Source organism: Salvelinus fontinalis, chromosome 2 (genome assembly GCF_029448725.1).
Source record: "Salvelinus fontinalis isolate EN_2023a chromosome 2, ASM2944872v1, whole genome shotgun sequence".
NCBI lineage: Eukaryota > Metazoa > Chordata > Actinopteri > Salmoniformes > Salmonidae > Salvelinus > Salvelinus fontinalis.
The window spans coordinates 8,991,155-9,014,118 of record NC_074666.1 but is presented as its reverse complement, the minus strand read 5'-3'; the positions used below and the strand labels follow the sequence as shown (position 1 = coordinate 9,014,118).

Genomic DNA, 22,964 nt, shown 5'->3' with positions numbered 1-22,964 from the left:
GGAATAGGGTGCCATTTGGGATGCGTACACTGACTCACAGTTGACTGAGTGAGCAGGTTTTTAATCATCCTGACCTTTATGGCTGGCTGGGATCAATACTGTTAATAAAAATGATTCACCTGGTGTGTTTAAGAGGAGTGACTTTCTGCAGTGGTAGAGGACTTCCTGCTCGCAGTGCTCTGCCTGGGTAATTATGGCCCAGAGCTGTTCGGCGTCGGCAGAATAGTTAAAATAGGCTAAATGCTGATTTATCCCAGATGAGGCCTTTAATTTGGTTAGCTCCGTGTTATTGTGTTGGATCACCAGCCATGTTTTATCTGGAGGAGAAGAGAGAGAGAACAGAGGGAAATCCTAGGATCATTCGAAATAATTATGAAAATGTTAATGATAGCAGAGACAGTGTGAAAATGGGGATGGGGTGGGTGGGAAGACGAGATGTTTCCGATAGCAGCTGGTGCCAGCCCTGAAGGATGGAAATCCTGTCAGAAGATCTGGGATCCCAGCCACAGCTCACAGCTCAGTTACTTACCGAGAGCCATCAACAGCCCCCTAAACGAGGTGTCTTTCTGTTTCCGTCAGTGAGAGAAATAACTAAACTGCCACTGGCGGGTAATAAGGAAGTACCATATGCCAGATTGTTGGTGGCACTTTAGCTGAACCCTACTTCTCTGTCATAACAGATTTGCATTAGGCAATAGTAAAAACTGAGTGGAGATTATTTGTCACACTGCCACCAGTGGTTATGTATGCAGGAATCCCTAACTATCCCTGCAGTGGTATAATGTAACAGGGAAACCATAGCTCGTCATCCAGTGGTTTAATTAGTGTGTGTGTGTGTGTGTGTGTGTGTGTGTGTGTGTGTGTGTGTGTGTGTGTGTGTGTGTGTGTGTGTGTGTGTGTGTGTGTGTGTGTGTGTGTGTGTGTGTGTGTGTGTGTGTGTGTGTGTGTGTGTGTGTGTGTGTGTGTGTGTGTGTGTGTGTGTGTGTGTGTGTTTTACCTGTCATGTTGCAGTAGATCAGCTGTGAGTTGATCGGACCACTTCCGTCCACATCTATGTAATACAGGCCTGATGTGTTACCCTGGTGTTTATACGCTTCACATGACTTCTCATAGACAGCTGAGGAGGAGAAAATATACACAAACACTCAGGTTACCTCCTGCCAGTGTGAAGTACTTATGTAAAAATACTTTAAAGTACACCTTAAGTAGTTTTGGGGGGAATCTGTACTTTACTTAACTATTGATATTTTTTACAACTTTTACTTTTATTTCACTACATTCCTAAAGAAAATATCAACTTTTTACTACATTTTCGCTCACAACCAAAAGTACTCGTTACATTATGAATAATAAGCAGGACAGGAAAATGATCTAATTCACATACTTATCAAGAGAACATCCCTAGTCATCCCTACTGGCTATGATCAGGCGGACTCACTAAACACAAATGCTTAATTTGTAAAGATGTCTGAGTGTTGGAGTGTGCCCCTGGCTAGCCTTAGAATAAAATAAAAGAAATAACATGGTGCCGTGTAGTTTGCTTAATATAAAGAACTTGAAATGATTTATACATTTACTTTTGATACTTAAGTATATTTTAGCAATTACATTTACTTTTGCTACTTGTAAGTATATTTAAAACCAAATAGTTTTACTCAAGTACTATTTTACTGGGTGACTTTACTCTTACTCAGTGTATAACATTCACTGCTTTTTCCACCCCTGCTGAAATTAGTAATGACTGAAATAATTAACTGAAACAAATACAGCCACATGCGCAAGAATTCCAATTAAATGTACATTACACAGGAACAACTTCTAGAGCAAACACTGCCATGTTTCCACTAGATGTGAAAGTAAGTATGATAAGTTAAGAACTTGAGACCTGGCATGTGGTCTATATGTAAATTCCCAAATCAAGTCTTTAACACCACTTCCTGAAAGAAAGCAATTGTTTATAATTTATGCTGTTTATGAAGATTTTGACATCTAGGATTGCTTTGGAGGAAAATATTGAAATGTTTCAGCTGAGGAGCATACTTAATGCCTTTGGGTGGCAAGGGCTGTCCAATGATACTTTATAATGTATTCACATTTCTAAATTAATAACTAACTCACAGAATATACATATACCAAACACAAATGCATCTTTTGTAAATAATGTCTCAGTATTGGAGTGTGCCCCTGGCTATCTGCAAAATTTAAAAAACAAGACAATTGTGCCATCTGCTTTGCTAAATAATAGGAATTTTAAATGATTCATACTTTTACTTTTGATACTTAAGTGTATTTAAAACCAAAAACTTTTTGACTTTACTCAAGTAGTAATTCACTGCCTGACTTTCACTTTTACTCAAGTAACTTTCTATTAAGGTATCTATACTTTTACTCAAGTGTGACAATTGGGTACTTCTTCTACCACTGGGTGTTCTTAATGTTTTGTATACTCAGTGTACACAACATATACATACAGTACTCAAAGCAAATAAAACTAATGTTCATATTCTAATCTATGACACCAAGGCACATTGGGTGTGCCTACAGAACACACACATACACAAAGCAAAAAAAACAAACTTTTATATTCCAAGACACTAAGCCATGTTGGGGTGTGCCAGACAACAAGGCTCCACTGACGCAGAGCAACGAAGGCGTTCTTTGTCTTGGGCACTCAACTCTCTCCACTCTGATTTACAGTAGCTTTGTGTGCCAACAGTCTGTTCTGTTGCTGTAATGTGTGTGTTTGAGCCAGCAGTCTGTTCTGTTGTTGCAGAGGTTGTTACATTATTGATGTGCTAACCATAATTATTTGAAAGGAGACGCACAGAAAACTATTGCATTCTAGATTAAAGGGCGCTAGCTGGTGCCCCTAAGGAATGCAGGCCCCATCACTGCAGATGTTGCCGTTTCTTTGACTCTGTCCGGAATGGCTAACTATTCCCTGTATAGTGCATTACTTTTGACCAGAGCCTTTGGAGCCCTGGTCAAAAGAAGTGCACTTTATAGGGAATAGGATGCCATTTCAGATGCACACCATGTGTATACCAGTCTATGTTATTCTGAATAGCCATTGGTTAATGGCTAGTGGGCATGTCTGACTGATAAATAATGAATACAAGGCCACATCAATAACAACGTTAACAGGAGGTTGTATTCAGTGTATTCCTTTCACTGTTACCCTGGGCAGGGTTCCTCAGTTAATTCTTTGTTCCTGCCAAAAACAGACACACCTGCAGCTAATCAAGAGCTTGTTAATCGGGTGTATAAGTGCTGGGCAGGAACAAAAATGTGCACCTCTGTGGTTCCCCCTGAACATGACTATGAAACCCTGCTGTAACTAGAACACATTGACCTTACATAATACAAACCCTCATGAAATAAATAATAGGTACACTGATGAATGCTCCTGTTGTTTTATTGTGCACCATTTTGACCCGAAAGTCATTGTCTGGCTATTTGTACCGAGCACCATGCAAGTCATTGTCTGGCTATTTGTACCGAGCACCATGCAAGTCATTGGATGTGCGTACACAATGTATGAAACAATACAAACCCTCCCCTCTTGTCAGAAAATAATAACTAACAACCTCTAACAGTTTAGTCACACAGGATATCTCCAATCTCGTAAATATCTTATTTCCTCCTCACCTGAAACACTTCCTGTGATGGATCTAAGTTTAATTCCAATTTAATTATAGATACAAAGAAAATCACCAGTCCTTTTCCGGTCTCCACCAGCACTTCAATTTCAACGCAACTCAAGTGTGAATGTGTTAAATGGTGAGGTGATTATGTTTGACTGACAAGTCGCTTAATTTAACATTCAAATCTTCCACACAATTTATGATGACACTGAGCGGACTTAGAGAGACAGAGCGAGAGAAGCTCTCACATCATTAAAGGCTTTGTTCTAATCCTTATCAATGGTGAGGCTTTGTCAAAAGGGTCTGGCACTGCAGCAGGCTATTGCTGCATCAGAGATAAGACGCTTGACCTTGAATTCAACTGGCTGTGTCTCTTTGCATGTTTAAGGAACAAACACAATATCCTCTCGACAGTATGTCTGTTAGTCTGTTTAGTTCTGCGCTAGCTTTACAGTTTGGATATACGCCTTCTGCTTCGAGCGCGTACTAATCGCACGCAAGCAATCACACAGGTTTTGAAAGAATTCTTCAGTTCTAAAAACAACACTGTGGTTTTAAGATGTTTAAGAAACACACAAGGTCTCCTTACAGCTGTGACAAGTTGCTCCACTGTAGCCCGTGTTCGAACAGTTGCAATGGAAGGTACTCCAAGACTGGGTGCATCTGCCCCCGTGTTCACAATGGCTTGGAGAGCATCTGAAAAGAGAAGAGAGATTTATCCCCCACAGGTTTCTGAAGGTCAGAAATCTTTCTGTTCCTTTTTATACCTCTGAAATATACATTTAGCTCAATATTAAATTACTTCACCAATCAGTGAGGATAGAGTGAATTCTCTATCTGAACTCCCAAGTGGCGCAGCGGTCTAAGGCACTGCATCTCAGTGCAAGAGGTGTCATTACAGTCCCTGGTTCAAATCCAGGCTGCATCACATCTGGCCTTGAATGGGAATCCCATTGGGTGGTGCACAATTGGCCCAGCATCATCCAGGGTAGGCAGTCATTGTAAATAAGAATTTGTTATTTAACTGACTTGCCTAGTTAAATAAAGGTTAAATTAAAATAGAGCAGCTTGCTGTGGTGCGGGTAAGTGATTTAATCTGTACAGGAAAGTCATTAAGAGCAACTTGTATTTTGCCGTAATAGCATGGTTTAATCATACTGAAAGACAAACACACACACACACTGTGCTGCCAGTCACAGTGTAGGGCGTGAGATGCAACTGAAATTATGACGGTGAGGAGAGAGTGAAAGAGGATGGAGGAAGCTTGCCTTGAAGCACTGGGCATCTTGTTATAAAATGCATTATCGGAATTCGGCCCAAAGAATTATACCTACGGAGGAGCGGCTTCTATGGAGGAACTCTGAATATCTTTGAACGTCAGAGTTGGTTTAACGTTGGACCAGCTCACAGGGTTGTGTGTGCAGGACTAGCTAACAAGGTTGTGTGTGCAGAGCAGCACTAGAATTAAAAACACATCTTACCTTTTTGTAGTTAATAAATCCAATGGGAAATGTGATAACTAAAGTATCCTTAACTAGTATTGAAAAAGTATTCTGTAATTAAACCTCTCTCCCTAATTTCTTAATTACGTTTGTAATGTCAGTAGGCTACAGTAGGACACATCCAGCCCAGCCTGAGACACATCAAGCCCAACTTGAGACACATCCAGCCCAGCCTGAGACACATCAAGCCCAACTTGAGACAAATGCAGCCCAGCCTGAGACACATCCAGCCCAGCCTGAGACAAATTCAGCCCAGCCTGAGACACATCCAGCCCAGCCTGAGACACATCCAGCCCAGCCTGAGACACATCCAGCCCAGCCTGAGACACATCCAGCCCAGCCTGAGACACATCCAGCCCAGCCTGAGACACATCCAGCCCAGCCTGAGACGCATCCAGCCCAGCCTGAGACGCATCCAGCCCAGCCTGAGACGCATCCAGCCCAGCCTGAGACGCATCCAGCCCAGCCTGAGACGCATCCAGCCCAACCTGAGACAAATTCAGCCCAGCATGAGACAAATTCAGCCCAGCCTGAGACACATCCAGCCCAACCTGAGACAAATTCAGCCCAGCCTGAGACAAATTCAGCCCAGCCTGAGACACATACAGCCCAGCCTGAGACACATCCAGCCCAGCCTGAGACACATCCAGCCCAGCCTGAGACAAATTCAGCCCAGCCTGAGACAAATTCAGCCCAGCCTGAGACACATCCAGCCCAGCCTGAGACACATCCAGCCCAGCCTGAGACACATCCAGCCCAGCCTGAGACACATCCAGCCAAACCTGAGACAAATTCAGCCCAGCCTGAGACAAATTCAGCCCAGCCTGAGACACATCCAGCCCAGCCTGAGACACATCCAGCCCAGCCTGAGACACATCCAGCCCAGCCTGAGACACATCCAGCCCAGCCTGAGACACATCCAGCCCAGCCTGAGACACATCCAGCCCAGCCTGAGACACATCCAGCCCAGCCTGAGACACATCCAGCCAAGCCTGAGACACATCCAGCCCAACCTGAGACAAATTCAGCCCAGCCTGAGACACATCCAGCCCAGCCTGAGACACATCCAGCCCAGCCTGAGACAAATCCATCCCAACCTGAGACACATCCATCTGCCTGACCTGCTGGCACTGATCCCAGAACAGCCACTGAGCTGAATCACAGGATTTCACAGGTAGCCTCACACACTCTCACTGCTGCCTCATACACAGAGAAACGCTCTCTTTCTCAATCTCTCTCAAACACTTTCTCTTTCACTGCAGCCTGCTGTTCACATGGGCAGCTTTCTTCTCATTCAATATCTCCCTCTAAGAGAGCAGAGGATGGAAAGCTAAGCCTGCCATGAGTCATGTAAAGATGGACCTGACAACTTCATACACCTGCTAACAGGTTCACATATAACAAACAGGATGCACTGAGCTAGATACTCTTATTACGTACCTAGATCCCGTTCAACACACACACACTAAACACAGGTTCAGGTGCATGCATTTCAGGACACACACACACACCCACCCACCCACCCGCACGCACGCACGCACGCACGACACCACTGCTGTGTATTACCACACTGTATATCACCGCACTGTATATCACCGCACTGTATATCACCGCACTGTGTATCACCGCACTGTATATCACCGCACTGTATATCACCGCACTGTATATCACCGCACTGTATATCACCGCACTGTATATCACCGCACTGTATATCACCGCACTGTATATCACCGCACTGTATATCACCGCACTGTATATCACTGCACTGTGTATCACCGCACTGTATATCGCCACACTGTATATCACCGAACTGTATATCACCAAACTGTATATCACCGCACTGCATATCACCGCACTCTATATAACCGCACTCTATATAACCGCACTCTATATCGCCGCACTCTATATCGCCGCACTCTATATCGCCGCACTCTATATCGCCGCACTCTATATCGCCGCACTCTATATCGCCGCACTGTATATCGCCGCACTGTATATCGCCGCACTGTATATCGCCACACTGTATATCGCCACACTGTATATTGCCACACTGTATATCGCCACACTGTATATCGCCACACTGTATATCGCCACACTGTATGTCGCCACACTGTACATTGCCACACTGTATATCGCCACACTGTATATCGCCACACTGTATATCGCCACACGGTATATCGCCACAATGTATATCATCACACTGTATATCACCGCACTGTATATCGCCGCACTGTATATCGCCACACTGTATATCGCCACACTGTATATCGTCAAACTGTATATCGCCACAATGTATATCGCCACACTGTATATCACCGAACTGTATATCGCCACACTGTATATCGCCACACTGTATATCGCCACACTGTATATCGCCACACTGTATATCACCGAACTGTATATCACCACAATGTATATCGCCACACTGTATATCGCCACACTGTATATCGCCACACTGTATATCACCGAACTGTAAATCGCCACACTGTATATCGCCACACTGTATATCACCGAACTGTATATCACCACAATGTATATCACCACACTGTATATCGCCACACTGTATATCGCCACACTGTATATCACCGAACTGTATATCACCGAACTGTATATCGCCACACTGTATATCGCCACACTGTATATCGCCACACTGTATATCACCGAACTGTATATCACCACAATGTATATCGCCACACTGTATATCGCCACACTGTATATCGCCACACTGTATATCACCGAACTGTAAATCGCCACACTGTATATCGCCACACTGTATATCACCACACTGTATATCACCACACTGTATATCGCCACACTATATATCGCCACACTGTATATCGCCACACTGTATATATCGCCACACTGTATATATCGCCGAACTGTATATCACCGAACTGTATATCACCGAACTGTATATCACCGAACTGTATATCGCCACACTGTATATCGCCGAACTGTATATCGCCACACTGTATATCGCCACACTGTATATCACCGAACTGTATATCACCGCACTGTATATAACCACACTGTATATCGCCACACTGTATATCGCCACACTGTATATCGCCACACTGTATATCGCCACACTGTATATCGCCACACGGTATATCGCCACACGGTATATCGCCACACTGTATATCGCCACACTGTATATCGCCACACGGTATATCGCCACACTGTATATCGCCACACTGTATATCGCCGCACTGTGTATCGCCGCACTGTATATCGCCACACTGTATATCGTCGAACTGTATATCGCCACACTGTATATCACCGAACTGTATATCGCCACACTGTATATCGCCACACTGTATATCGCCACACTGTATATCGCCACACTGTATATCGCCGCACTGTGTATCGCCGCACTGTATATCGCCACACTGTATATCGTCGAACTGTATATCGCCACACTGTATATCACCGAACTGTATATCGCCACACTGTATATCGCCACACTGTATATCGCCACACTGTATATCGCCACACTGTATATCACCGAACTGTATATCACCGAACTGTATATCACCGAACTGTATATCGCCGAACTGTATATCGCCGAACTGTATATCGCCACACTGTATATCGCCACACTGTATATCACCGAACTGTATATCACTGCACTGTATATAACCACACTGTATATCACCATACTGTATATCGCCACACTGTATATCGCCACACTGTACATCGCCACACTGTATATCGTCACACTGTATATCACCGAACTGTATATCACCGAACTGTATATCACCGAACTGTATATCGCCACACTGTATATCGCCACACTGTATATCGCCACACTGTATATCACCACACTGTATATCACCGAACTGTATATCGCCACACTGTATATCGCCACACCGTATATCGCCACACTGGATATCACCGAACTGTATATCGCCACGCTGTATATCGCCACACTGTATATCGCAGCACTGTATATCACCGCACTGTATATCACCGCACTTTATATCACCACACTGTATATCACCACACTGTGTATCACCACACTGTATATCACCGAACTGTATATCGCCACACTGTATATCATCACAGTGTTTCCGTCCAATTCTACTCAACATGACTCCAACTCATTACAGTTCACAGCCAAGTCACTGAACCCCCCGGTAAAAACTATTACTGAGAAAAGCTAGCTAGAATGTCCTAAAAAGGGCATCAAAGAGCTACAAAGTAAATAACCTCATTCCCCTGAACAGCATGATGGGACAGAGAGTCAACTTTTTTTTCTCTCGGTACTGTCTGAAGTGTGTGTGTGTGTATGTGTGTGTGTGTGTGTGTGTGTGTGTGTGTGTGTGTGTGTGTGTGTGTGTGTGTGTGTGTGTGTGTGTGTGTGTGTGTGTGTGTGTGTGTGTGTGTGTGTGTGTGTGTGTGAGAGAGAGAGAGAGAGAGAGACGCAAAAACTTCTGACCCACTGGGAATGTGATGAAAGAAATAAAAGCTGAAATAAATTATTCTCTACTATTATTCTGACATTTCATATTTTTTAAATAAAGTGGTGATCCTAACTGACCTAAAACAGGGAATTTTTACTAGGATTAAATGCCAGGAATTGTGAAAAACTAAGTTTAAATGTATTTGACTAAGGTGTATGTAAACTTCAGACTTCAACTGTATTATTTTGAACATAATGTTTACTGTTAATTTCTGAATGTTCATTTAATTTTTTCATACACCTTTTTTTGCCAATAAAGCCCCTTTTAAATTGAGATTGAGAGAGCACCTGCTTGAGAGCACCTGCTCCATGGCTGTATGCCACAGCTCACAGATAGGGTGACAGGAGGCTGGGGCAGCTAGGTACCCTCAGCTACCCATAACCCCCCTCTCTCTCTGGGCCCTGATGCCGCCTCCCACCCAACCCTCGGCAGGCTAAGCCACGTGCATCGTGATCCCAATTACAGAGGGGTGATAAATATAGCCGTGTCACAACGCAGGAAAGTCACCGGCTGAGAGACAGGCAGAGCAGGCCCGGAGAAACAATGGTGAAGGTTACAGTGTTGTTTTCTTAGTTGCCATTCGCTGGTGTTGTCTGAACTGTAGTGTTTTCAAGGGTTGGCTGAGCCTGACAGGGGCCCTGCAGGAGACAGGTGAGACAGGTCTTCAGGTCCTCTCCCCTAAGCCTGGAGACCAAAGGTGGCCCAACGTCACATTATGAGAGACGGACCCCATGTCATCAACACAACCTCAGAAAGAGATACTGGTGCATCCTGGTGGTGGGGGGTGTGTGTGTGTGGGGGGATCACTGCAGGCTGACAGAGTCTAAACTCACTGGTCCAACACTCCTCACTGCAGCAAAATACAGCCAGATCTGGGTTCAAATCCTATTCGCTAACTTTCAAATACTATAGCTGCCCTTTATGAAGCGTGCCAGGTGAAAGAAAATAACAAAACTATTTAAACCCAGGTTTGGATAGGATACAGCAAATGTCTTACAAAACTCACTGCTGCAGCCATAGATATACAATGCCGTAGCCTACAGTACATGTCTATGGGTCTGCTGCAGAGCCAAGGGGAAAACAAAGTATTGTTGCAGCACAGCATAGCCAGGAGCTTAAATGCAGGAGGTGAATTACTGGACATGAATGGCAGTAAGAGCGAATGCTATGGTGGATTATACGTAATTAGCTGGACATCAGTAAGAGTGGTAAAACTACACATTAGAATGGAAGTCGTTGTCACTACATTGTAAATATAGTTAAGTGTGACAATTATGGGGTGGAATTCTTAAATGATTCAAATGGAGCAAAATGGTAATCCTAATGTTGATTACGATCTAAAGATAATCATTCTGTTTGCATTGTATAAGAGCGGCATAATCATATCTCTGTTTCTTATTGTCTAAGGTGAGGTGGCTATGCACCTGATCGACCTGGTTATTTTCTCTGTTCCTGAGCTACTTGGCCTCTCGATGAATTCCGGTAGGTAGCTAACAGAGAGAGAGAGAGAGGACTAAAATCACTGCATTATAAATGATTCAATTCCCCACTCCACTCATAGGGCTAAGCTACCAGCTTTGTGCTACTGCCTTACTCCCTTTGTCGTGCACAAACACACAAACACGTGTTTTGAGGTAATGGAGTGTGCAGGTAGCCTGCCTGATGTGCACTGGCATTGTCATTTCATTTATACAAAATGCACTGTTTATGCCCCGTTTATTTATCACAGGATCACTTTCAACACCCCTCCTGCCTGATGCTGAGGTTCCACACAGAGCATAGGGCCAAAGGGAGCTAAAAGCAGTGCTTTCCCTCCAGCTTCCACGAACGCACAAAGGCAGGCGCGAGCAGGCAGACACACACACACAAGCCTCACAAATTAACTCTCTCTCTCCCCCTGTCCCTAGCTCACACACACACACACACACACACACACACACACACACACACACACACACACACACACACACACACACACACACACACACACACACACACACACACACACACACACACACACACACACACACACACACACGCACACACGCACACACACACACACACCTCGCCAAGGGAGAGAGTTTTTACTTTTCACTTTCTTCATCCCCTGATAGCAGCAGAGCAACAGCACCACACACACAGGTATTCATATACACAGAGTGTGGAAGAAGTAACGTAACAGCGGGGGGGTTGAATAGAACCCCAAGATGTGGTTGATTAGAATATTACCTAGTCAACAGGCTTGTCAAACACCATTTTCCTCTGTATTCGGTCAACCACATCTTGGGGCCAGGTTTCTGGACCGAGATGAAGCTTTCCCCTGGACTGATAAACACGCTGAAAATGTCCATTAAAAACCCATAGAGTTGACTGACACACTGGAAATCCCTATCAAAATCAGTCAGTTTATACTAGAGGTATTTGACAGAGCTACAGTCCAGCAGTGTTTGTCAGACCGTGAGACTTCCCAAAAATCGGTCTTCGCATGAAAACGTCTGTAACTTCCAAACGGTTTCACCTATAAACTACCATTCAATAAAAAGGGGAGACTCTCACGAACACGACGATGTTCTCCTTTTTTCTCCGTTTTGCTCGTGGGACTTGTCTGAAGGTAACAAGTACTGGTTTATTTAACTCCCAAAACGCGGGTTAAATATGTCAAACACTTCAAAAGTTTATTTATTTTTATTACATTTTTTCCATTTATGAATGTGTTATTCAATGCTTAGACTTTTAAGAATTAAAATAGATTTTTTGACTGAGACGAGGCGTAATCTGTGTCTAGGAAACTAGGCCACGGTGTTTGATTCAAACAACTTGACTCATGTTTATTATACAGTATTAAAATGGTGTGGGAGTCACTAGATATATCTGGACATAATGTTTATGATATTATGTACAATACATGCAACTGCTGAAACAATTACTCACTAGAGTGCCTTCAATGTACAGAGTGTAAACTGAAAAACATCACAAAGTTGATTAAAAATGTGTTTGCCATAATGTATATTTAATCGATCAGGTTTCTACCTATGCCAAGCTGACATTTTTGAAAGGTCTGTGACAGTTAGTTTGATTTATATCATCTTAAGCATGTAGGGTACAGTATGTTCACACAACAATATTGACCGTGGCAGTAAAGATGGTGTCTGTCTCTGTCTCTTTCTCTGTTCCCCTCTGTCAGTCTGTCTATCTTTCTCTACCTGTCTCCCATTGCGCACAGACAGACGTCAGTTCAACATATAATTTCGATTTATATTTGGTTGAGTTGTCAACTAACATGAATACAAGTTGGGTGAAAAAAAAGACGAAATGCCCTTACTTTGATGACTTCTTGCAAATCCATCACATAGATTTTTTGGGGGTTGGTTGACTCAACCATTTTATCCCCAATGGGCTGTCAATCAGTCTGTCTGTTGTTTCGCTACCTCTCTGTCTGTCTGTCTGTCTCTGTCCATCTGTCTGTCTCTCTCTCTCTCCCCCTGTCTGTCTCTCAGTCTTTCTCTACTGGCTTTTTTGTATCTCTTTATTTTTTTCTTCCTGTCTGTTAGCCTCTGTCTGTCTGTCTGTCAGTTTCTCTACAACTGACACACATGCACACTCGCGCGCACACACACGCGCCCACACACACATGAACGCGCGGACGCACACACACACACACGCCTGCAGATGTAATAAGTTCCACTGAAATGAGAAGAAAGCTGGACACACACACCCCCTATCTTTAGACCACAATAACGTCTGAAATGGAGTCACAATATCAAAACTTCATTTCCGCTGGCTGTGAATGTTTTAGCTATGCGATTCTGTCCAGTTAAAAACTGAAAATGAATAACCCCAAATCCTCTTCTTTTTACCTTTAACTAACAAATCCTTATTTACAATGACGACCTAGGAACAGTGGGTTAACGGCCTTGTTCAGGGGCAGAACGACAGATTTTTGGATTTGATCAAGCAACCTTTCGGTTACTGGCCCAACACTCTAACCACCAGGCTACCTGCTGCCCCTCTATGGCTACCTGTGGCATGTAACTAAGCCAATAAGGAATCCTGTAGCACTCACACCACTATATCAGGTTTTCACTTGGAGTGGTACATGAAAATACACAGTGTATTGTCCTCTTTGAATTGTATTTTGGTCCCATTCTGGTCCCATGTGGATGAGTTGGTAGAGCATGGATTCGATTGCCATGGAGGACCAGTACGAATGAAAATGTATGCACTCACTACTGTAAATCTCTCTGGATAAGAACGTCTGCTAAATGACTCAAATGTAGATGTATAATTAATTTTTGCATCACCACCAAGGGTTGGTGGCTAGCGGAACAGTGATATGGCTTGTTTGCAGTGCAGGCAGCGCATTCCATCCAACACAACACAATCTGAATACGCCAATCAACTATACAGCTAAACTCATTTAAAAAGGGAATCTCAAAGTTCAAAGGATCTGCTTCAAGTGAGCCATAAATTCTCCAGACCATCAGAGACAGAAGCAGATCCAAATTAAATAATAGGATCAGGTCCAGATATTCAATTAAAACCAGTGAAGCAGGAGAAATGTGTCTCTCTGACAACGAGCTACAACCAGTACAGACAAACTGTTTGCTGAGACTGCGTGAATTTGTATGTGCGTGTGCGCGTGTGGCCACAAGGAGAGTTGATAATTGTCACAATAATCGTGTTCCTATTTGAGCGTGGAGAAAGCCGACAGTAAAACATTAGCTCCGCTCCTCATGAGTGGCTTTGACTCGCTGCCTCTCACATATCAGATACAATCTGAAAAAGATGGCCGGCAAGAAGTATGGCGAAGATGAAGATTACAATGTCTCCATCCCAAATGGCACCACATTCCCTATATAGTGCCCGGGCCAGGGCCCGTGGTCAAAAGTAGTGCACTACAGAATATAGGGAAAAGGGTGCCATTTGGGATGCAACCAATAACAATACTGATAGATGGTGATGACAGTGGTGATGAAAAGAATGAAAATGGAGGATGAAAGTGATGATGACTTTGATGATAATGGCTGTAACAAAGATGACAATATAAGAGGAAGGCGATGGGAGACCAAACAGTGAGCCATTTAAAATCAAGGAGAAACGAGAGAAGAGAGTGGCATTAGAAAAACAAACCATGCCCTCTAAACTAAAAACTACAGCATAGAGTTGACAGGGCAGCAGCAGCAATGCAGCAGCAATAATAGAATTGTAACAAATCAGACTCTGCAGGGAACATCATATTGGTTATTTCCAAACCACGGCCTCCACTGAACAATACGTCTACATTTCATATAGGACCAATCTTTCTGCTGCTGATTCCTCATCTCTGGGACTCCACAGGGTGGTGTAATCTCCCCCTTTCACTTCACACTGTTGTATTGTCAAAATAGCACATCTTACCTCAGAAGAGTTTTCACTTCATATAAAAGGTAGATGTGAAAACAATCAAGAAAAGTGTCGGGGAAGATCTAAAGAGATTTCAGAGATAAGCGTTCGAGTGACAAGCAAACAATGCACATAGACTTCTCTGTGTAGCAAAACCAAACCTATCGGGTAATCAGTTTCTTTAAGAACAAAGTCCTCACATAAGGCTCAGTGAAACAGATGACAAAGTCAGCCTCAACACAGAACTAGATCTTGCAAATATAGTATCTACCAGGTAACCCAGTGGATAAGAGCATTGGGCCAGTAACTGAAAGGTTGCTGGTTCATATGCCTGAGCAGCATAGGTGAAACAAATCTGCTGATATGGCCTTGAGCAAGACACGTAACCCTAATTACGCCTGCTCTGTATGTTGCTCTGGTTAAGAAAGTCTGCTAAAGGACTTCAATGTAAAATGTACCAAACTCAACACTGAAGTCACACAGGCAGCAGGTAGCCTAGCGATCAAGAGGTAGGTCCAGTCACCGAAAAGTTGCTGGTTCGAATCTCTGAGCAAGGCACTTAACCCTAATTCCTCCTGTAAGTCACTCTGGATAAGAGCGTCTCCTAAAAATGACTCAAAATTAAGTTAAATCAGGAGCTTTCATAATACCATTAGTTCATCCAATAGTCCACACACCCAGGTTGCCCTTGTACCAGTTATATCTGGATAGGTTTGTGTGTGAACTGAGGAAGATATAGCATTAGCAACATTTTGACACTGACACTCGGTTATCCAGAAATTCCTGTTACAAGATTCCTAGAATCAGGAGGGAATAAACAGGAAATCGGAGAATCCTTCAACCATGATTTCTGGAAAACATGGGAATTTTGGGAATGTTGTGCACCCCTAGTAACAATCCTATCAGGGAATGTTGTGCAACCCTAGTAACAATCCTATCAGGGAATGTTGTGCAACCCTCGTAACAATCCTATCAGGGAATGTTGTGCAACCCTAGTAACAATCCTATCAGGGAATGGTGTTTTGTACTGACCTGTCGATGATTCCACACATGTCGATTTGGAGATCGCTGTAGTTTCCTATCAGCATCTGTTGTACCTTGATCAGATCCACAGCATTGTTATCCACATGGATGTGTCTCATACAGCCTTGGAACACGTTGAAGGGGTTTCTGCACTCCTGGTTATTCTCACTGTCCGGGCAACCTGTATTAGACCAAACGACAGCCATAAATCAACGGCCATTTACAAGTAGGCCTTACAAAAGACAGGTGGTCAATAAAAACAGGCCAAAGCCATTGGCCCATGATAAAGGATTACAAAGATATGTTGTATCTCATACAGTAGCGAAGAAGAGCACAGCTTGTATATTCAGAGGACAGCTTGTATATTCAGAGGACAGCTTGTATATTCAGAGGACAGCTTGTATATTCAGAGGACAGCTTGTATATTCAGAGGACAGCTTGTATATTCAGAGTATACAATATAAGAGGTATATTCAGAGGACAGCTTGTATATTCAGAGGACAGCTTGTATATTCAGAGGACAGCTTGTATATTCAGAGTATACAATATAAGAGGAATATTCAGAGCACAGCTTGAATATTCAGAGGACAGCTTGTATATTCAGAGGACAGCTTATATATTCAGAGTATACAATATAAGAGGAATATTCAGAGCACAGCTTGAATATTCAGAGGACAGTTTTTATATTCAAAGGACAGCTTGTATATTCAGAGTATAGCTTGTATATTCAGAGTATAGCTTGTATATTCAGAGGACAGCTTGTATATTCAGGGGACAGCTTGTATATTCAGAGGACAGCTTGTATATTCAGAGGACAGCTTGTATATTCAGAGTATACAATATAAGAGGAATATTCAGAGCACAGCTTGAATATTCAGAGGACAGCTTGTATATTCAGAGGACAGCTTGTATATTCAGAGTATACAATATAAGAGGAATATTCAGAGCACAGCTTGAATATTGAGAGGACAGTTTTTATATTCAAAGGACAGCTTGTATATTCAGAGTATAGCTTGTATATTCAGAGTATAGCTTGTACAGTATATACACTGAGTATACAAAATATCAAACATTAGGAGCACTTTCCTAATATTGAGTTGTACCTCCCCCCTTTTCCCCTCAGAACAGGCTCAATTCGTCTGGGAACGGACTCTACAAGGTGTCGAAAGCGTTCCACAGGGATGCTTCCCCATGTTGTCTCCAATGCCTCCCATAGTTGTGTCAAGTTGGCTGGATGTCTTTGGTGGACCATTCTTGATACACACGGGAAACTGTTGAGTGTGAAAAACCCAGCAGCGTTGCAGTTCTTGACAGAAACCGGTGCGACTGACACCTACTACCGTTCAAAGGCATTTAAATCTTTTGTCTTGCCCATTTACCCTCTGAATGTACAAATATAAGCTCCCGAGTGGCACAGCGGTCTAAGGCATTGCATCTCAGTGCTAGATGCGTCACTGCAGACCCTGGTTCGATCCCAGGCTGTATCATAACTGGTAGTGATCGGGGGTCCAGCAAGAGGTAGGTCCAGTAACCGAAAAGTTGCTGGTTCGAATCTCTGAGCAAGGCACTTAACCCTAATTCCTCCTGTAAGTCACTCTGGATAAGAGCATCTCCTAAAAATGACTCAAAATTAAGTTAAATCAGGAGCTTTCATAATACCATTAGTTCATCCAATAGTCCACACACCCAGGTTGCCCTTGTACCAGTTATATCTGGATAGGTTTGTGTGTGAACTGAGATATCCAGAAATTCCTGTTAAAAGATTCCTGGAATCAGGAGGGAATAAACAGGAAATCGGAGAATCCTTCAACCAGGATTTCTGGAAACATGGGAATTCTGTGAATGTTGTGCAACCCTAGTAACAATCCTATCAGGGAATGTTGTGCAACCCTAGTAACAATCCTATCAGGGAATGTTGTGCAACCCTAGTAACAATCCTATCAGGGAATGTTGTGCAACCCTATTAACAATCCTATCAGGGAATGGTGTGCAACCCTAGTAACAATCCTATCAGGGAATGTTGTGCAACCCTAGTAACAATCCTATCAGGGAATGTTGTGCAACCCTATTAACAATCCTATCAGGGAATGTTGTGCAACCCTAGTAACAATCCTATCAGGGAATGTTGTGCAACCCTAGTAACAATCCTATCAGGGAATGGTGTGCAACCCTAGTAACAATCCTATCAGGGAATGTTGTGCAACCCTAGTAACAATCCTATCAGGGAATGGTGTGCAACCCTAGTAACAATCCTATCAGGGAATGGTGTTTTGTACTGACCTGTCGATGATTCTACACATGTGGATTTGGAGATCGCTGGAGATCGCTGTAGTATCGATCTCCAAATCAATATACAGTCCCGAATGCATTGTATATTCAGAGTATAGCTTGTATATTCCAGAGTGAAGGCCAAGTGTTGAACACAGGAGATGTTCTAAGCGTAACTGTTATTCTGCTTGATGTCCAGTGTGTGTGGGCTGTGGACACAGAGCTGGTGCTGCCTGGCTCTCTGCTAAAGGTAATTAAATGACATGACAAGCCTTCCAAAAATATTTTGCTGAGGGGAAGAAGGGTGAGGGGGACAGAGAGACAAACCAAACAAACAGAGAAACAATGCTCTGAGGGAAGCTAAAGTGGAGGAGGAGGAGGAGAGTTCCTGTAGTCTGGTTAAGAAGCTCTATGCTTCTCTGCACTAAGCCCTGAGATCAAACGCTACTGGTCCAATACAAATCTTGATACACATATGCACCAACAGTTACCCTTGCCTATCTAACTGCAATTAGGATTAGTCTCTGGAAAGCCAAGTAGTATTTATGATTAGGGTGAAGAGTTTTCCTGGTCATGTGACACAGTCAGAAAAAAAACCTGGGGTCCAATGTACACTAAGTGCACAAAACATTAGGAACACCTGCTCTTTCCATGACATAGACTGACCAGGTGAATCCAGGTGAAAGATATGATCACTTATTGATGTCACCTGTTAAATCCACTTCAATCAGTGTAGATGAAGGGGAGGAGACAGGTTAAAGAAGGATTGTAAGCCTTGAGACAGACAATTGAGACATGGATTGTGTATGTGTGCCGTTCACAGGGTGAATGGTCAAGACAAAATATTTAAGTGCCTTTGAACGGGGTATGGTAGTAGGTGCCAGGCACACCGGTTTGAGTGCGTCAAGAACTGTAACGCTGCTGGGTTTTTCACACTCAACAGTTTCCTTTGTGCATCAAGAATGGTCCACCACTCAAAATCAATCAAGTTTATTTTATATAGCCCTTCGTACATCAGCTAATATCTCGAAGTGCTGTACAGAAACCCAGCCTAAAACCCCAAACAGCAAGCAATGCAGGTGTAGAAGCAAAAGATAACTTGACACAACTGTGGGAGGCATTGGAGTCAACATGGGCCAGCATCCCTGTGGAACGCTTGACACCTTGTAGTCCATGGCCAGACAAATTGAGGCTGTTCTGAGGGCAAAAGAGGGTGCAACTCAATATTAGGAAGGTGTTCCTAATGTTTTGTACACTCAGTGTATGATGCATGTTGCTTTCTCTCACCTCCAAAGAAGAGGTTGTTTCCTGATACCACGGGGAAAGATGGGCTGGCATGAGCCGCGGAGTCTTCCTCTTTATCCACAGTGATGGTCAGATGACCTCTCCTTGCAGTTAGGTCTACTGAATGCCACTGGCCATCGTTCAAACCAAATCCTATGGACATAAAGGAAACAAGAGTTTATTAGCTACCTATAATATAGGACATTATCCTGATCAACTCAACTCAATATTTTGCGTAACAGTCTTAGGGTGCAATAAGGATGTTTTTGTTTTTCCAGTGATTAGCTATTTAGGGTAATGAGATTGTGTTATTCTCAGAGATCAAAACTTCACAACACAACAACATAACAACACAACACAACACAACAAAGTATGTTACTGTTGATCTGACCTGCAGTGACGTCCACTAGGATTGTGTATCTTCCAGCCTTGTGTATCTGCAGCCTGACTCTGGCCTCACTCAGGTAGAGCCACAGGCTCCCCGCCTGCTGCTGGAGGTCAAAGGTTAACAGAAGGCCCGCTCTGTTCCAGGTCCGGAACTGCAGGCTGATCGCCACGCCAACCGCCGCCACGGCAACCCTGCCGCCGTCTCTCTGCTGCTGCGCTGCCCCTGGCAACTGGAGGAAACTCTGCGCGCCGGCGAACGTCACGGGGACAGAGACTGGTTCAGCACATGTAAAGGTCACATTGCCCTAAAAAAAAGGGTGTGTATGTATATATATATATAATGGAATGGAAAACAACTAAATATTAACTAGTCCTCAGCAAGAAGGTGAAATCAAGCTAAGGGACATCTTACCTGAGTCTATTGCGAATGGCATTAGAAGAGATCCATCTAATCAGCAAAATGTCCAGCAGGAGGACATTCATAATACATATCATAATGAGAGTCCTCAACCTTATAGGGATCTGAGGTATATGATCTCAGGGCATTAGCAAAGCAAACAAAGACGATTGCTGTCATGCTAGCCAGGTTAAACCAGACTGAATTCAGCACTCAACCATTGTTTTGCTTCAGTGAAACAATGGTGAGCCCAGCATTCAGTCTGGTTTAAGCTAGTAATAACATGGACCATCTTAATCAGGCTAGTCAAATGCAACTTTCTGAAGTTATGACTGAAATCATACTGTGTGTCTGTCTGGGAGTAGGGTCTAGCCATCTAATGTGTTGACCATTGTTGTTGGATGGTGGTTGTACAGTAATGATGGTTTCATGGTCTGCTGCTGAGCGAAAATGGTGTATTACAGTACTGTCTAGCTCAAAGTGATATCAGAGCAGTATCTTTATAATAGTATGACATTGTTGTACAGTAACTACAACAGGGAAACAGTAGATCATGTCTCCAAGCTGTTTGCAGCAGCAGTGAAAGTGATATACTGCAACAGAGTGTTTTCAGTATGCTATGGTAGTGAGCAGAAACTTTAACCACTGAAAAATAAGAAATAAATATGTCCTCAAAGTATACTCCAGAGACTGACTTCACTTTCATTTCCCTAGCATATTTATTACATTTAAACAAGTGGTCATATCTCATCTCTGGCTACTGGTATTCTCTGTGTTAGATGTGTGGGTGTTTATTCCTTTCAGTTTTCCCGAATGAATTATTTCTGCTTATTCCTCCATTCGCTACTTCATGTTGGAGCAGTTAAGGTATTAATTTACAAGACGGTAAAATGTGTTTAGGAGAGAGCTAAAAACCATCTAGAGGGATTCAGACTCTCTGTTCAATGTACTCCCCTCATTAATGGACCAATCAACATGAAAATAACCCATTTGTATTGAGGGGATTCTGTTATATAGAGGAGCAGCTAGATGCAGGGAGGTCTGATTTTCCAGCAGTTCACACAGACACACAAGGTGCACTATGGGATTTGTAATATCTCTGTTTCCTTTTAAATACTTTTGCGACTATTCCACCTGTTCAATTTTGCTCAATCAAGCTCAGCGAATGTATTTGAAAGAAAACAAATACTATTTGATTCCAGGTAAGCAGATAAATCCCAGATAATTCCAGGTAAGCAGATAAATCCCAGATAATTCCAGGTAAGCAGATAAATCCCAGATAATTCCAGGTCAGCAGATAAATCCCACATAATTCCAGGTCAGCAGATAAATCCAAGATAATTCCAGGTAAGCTTTGTTAAATAAAGGTTAAATAAATTAAACATAGAAATAATAAACCCATCACCAACCACCTACAGTTCAACAGGCTGAGGTAGCAAACCCGGAGGATGGCTAAGGGCCGAAACAAGTTGGTTTTCTACAATTTTTTATCAACCTCCAAGAGTTGTTCAATTTTCTTTCAAATTCAGTTTGCTACTTAATTCATGCACCTTGGTTGGAGAGTGATGTAGAGGTGATGTGTTCCCTCCCCTTTGCAAACGTACCGTGATGGAGACCTGCTGTTGCTGTTTGGCCAGATCTATCACGTTCACATCGTTCCAGAGCAGGTTCTCAAGGCACCCATGGAAGTTCCTCCTGGACATAACCCTCTGACTTCCATGGCACTGGATGCCACCATAGCTAATCTTGTGAAAGAACATCAAGCCAAAGTTAATATTCCAACATGTTCTTACCTACAGTATATTATCATGATATGGGAATTTGATATAGTAACACCTTCAACAAGTGGTGATAGACCAAATGAGATTACAAATCGTTCATTGATGGCATATGTTTTGGAAGGATTAAAAAGGTAAAGTAAAGTAGAGTAGAGTAGGACAGAGCAGAGTTGAGTAGACGAGAAGAGGAGAGTACAGTAGAGAAAAGCAAAGAAAAGCAGAGTAGAGTAGAAGAATAGAGCAGAGTAGAGCAGAGTAAGGTAGAGCAGGACAGAGTGGAGTAGAGAAGAGCAGAGTAGAGTAGAGGAAAAGAGCAGAGTAGAGCAGAGTAGAGTAGAAGAAATTAGCAGAGTTGAGCAGAGTAGTGTAGAAGAAAGTGCAGAGTAGAAGAGAAGAGCAGAGTAGAGCAGAGCAAAGTAGAGTAGAGCAGAGTAGAAGAGTAGAGTAGAGCAGTGTAGAAGAGTAGAGTAGAGTAGAATAGTAGAGGGAGTAGAAGAGAAGAAGAGAATCGCAGAGTAGAGTGAAAGAGCAGTGTAGGGTAGGGTAGAGTAGAAGAAAAGAGCAGAGTAGAGTAGTAGAGCAGAGTAGAAGAGTTGAGCAAAATTGAGAGGAAGAGTAGAGGAGAAGAGCAGAGTAGAGCAGGGTAGAGTAGAAGAAAGGAGCAGAGTAGAGCAGAAGAGAAGAGCAGAGCAGAGGAGAAGAGCAGAGTAGATTAGAGCACAATAAAAGACCAGAATAGAGTTGAAGAAATATCAAAGTAGAAGAAAAGAGCAGAGCAGAGCAGAGTAGAACAGAAGAGAAGAGTAGAGTAGAGCAGAGAAGAAGAAAAGAGCAGA

At 43.1% G+C, this 22,964-nt stretch overlaps 1 protein-coding gene across 3 annotated transcripts in view; it reads right to left on the bottom strand.

The window, feature by feature from the left end:
- The window catches only part of LOC129811381 (contactin-associated protein-like 4), a 201,452-nt gene that overhangs the window by 77,159 nt on the left and 101,329 nt on the right, over nucleotides 1–22,964 (bottom strand). For all 3 annotated transcript variants that reach the window (XM_055862656.1, XM_055862637.1, XM_055862647.1), the window contains exons 7-13: nucleotides 21,955–22,095; nucleotides 19,958–20,258; nucleotides 19,570–19,719; nucleotides 16,024–16,195; nucleotides 4,234–4,340; nucleotides 998–1,117; nucleotides 120–317 (exon numbers count right to left, since the gene is read on the bottom strand). In XM_055862656.1, coding sequence (XP_055718631.1) covers nucleotides 120–317; nucleotides 998–1,117; nucleotides 4,234–4,340; nucleotides 16,024–16,195; nucleotides 19,570–19,719; nucleotides 19,958–20,258; nucleotides 21,955–22,095 — 1,189 coding nt within the window. The remainder of the gene's footprint in view (nucleotides 1–119; nucleotides 318–997; nucleotides 1,118–4,233; nucleotides 4,341–16,023; nucleotides 16,196–19,569; nucleotides 19,720–19,957; nucleotides 20,259–21,954; nucleotides 22,096–22,964) is intronic.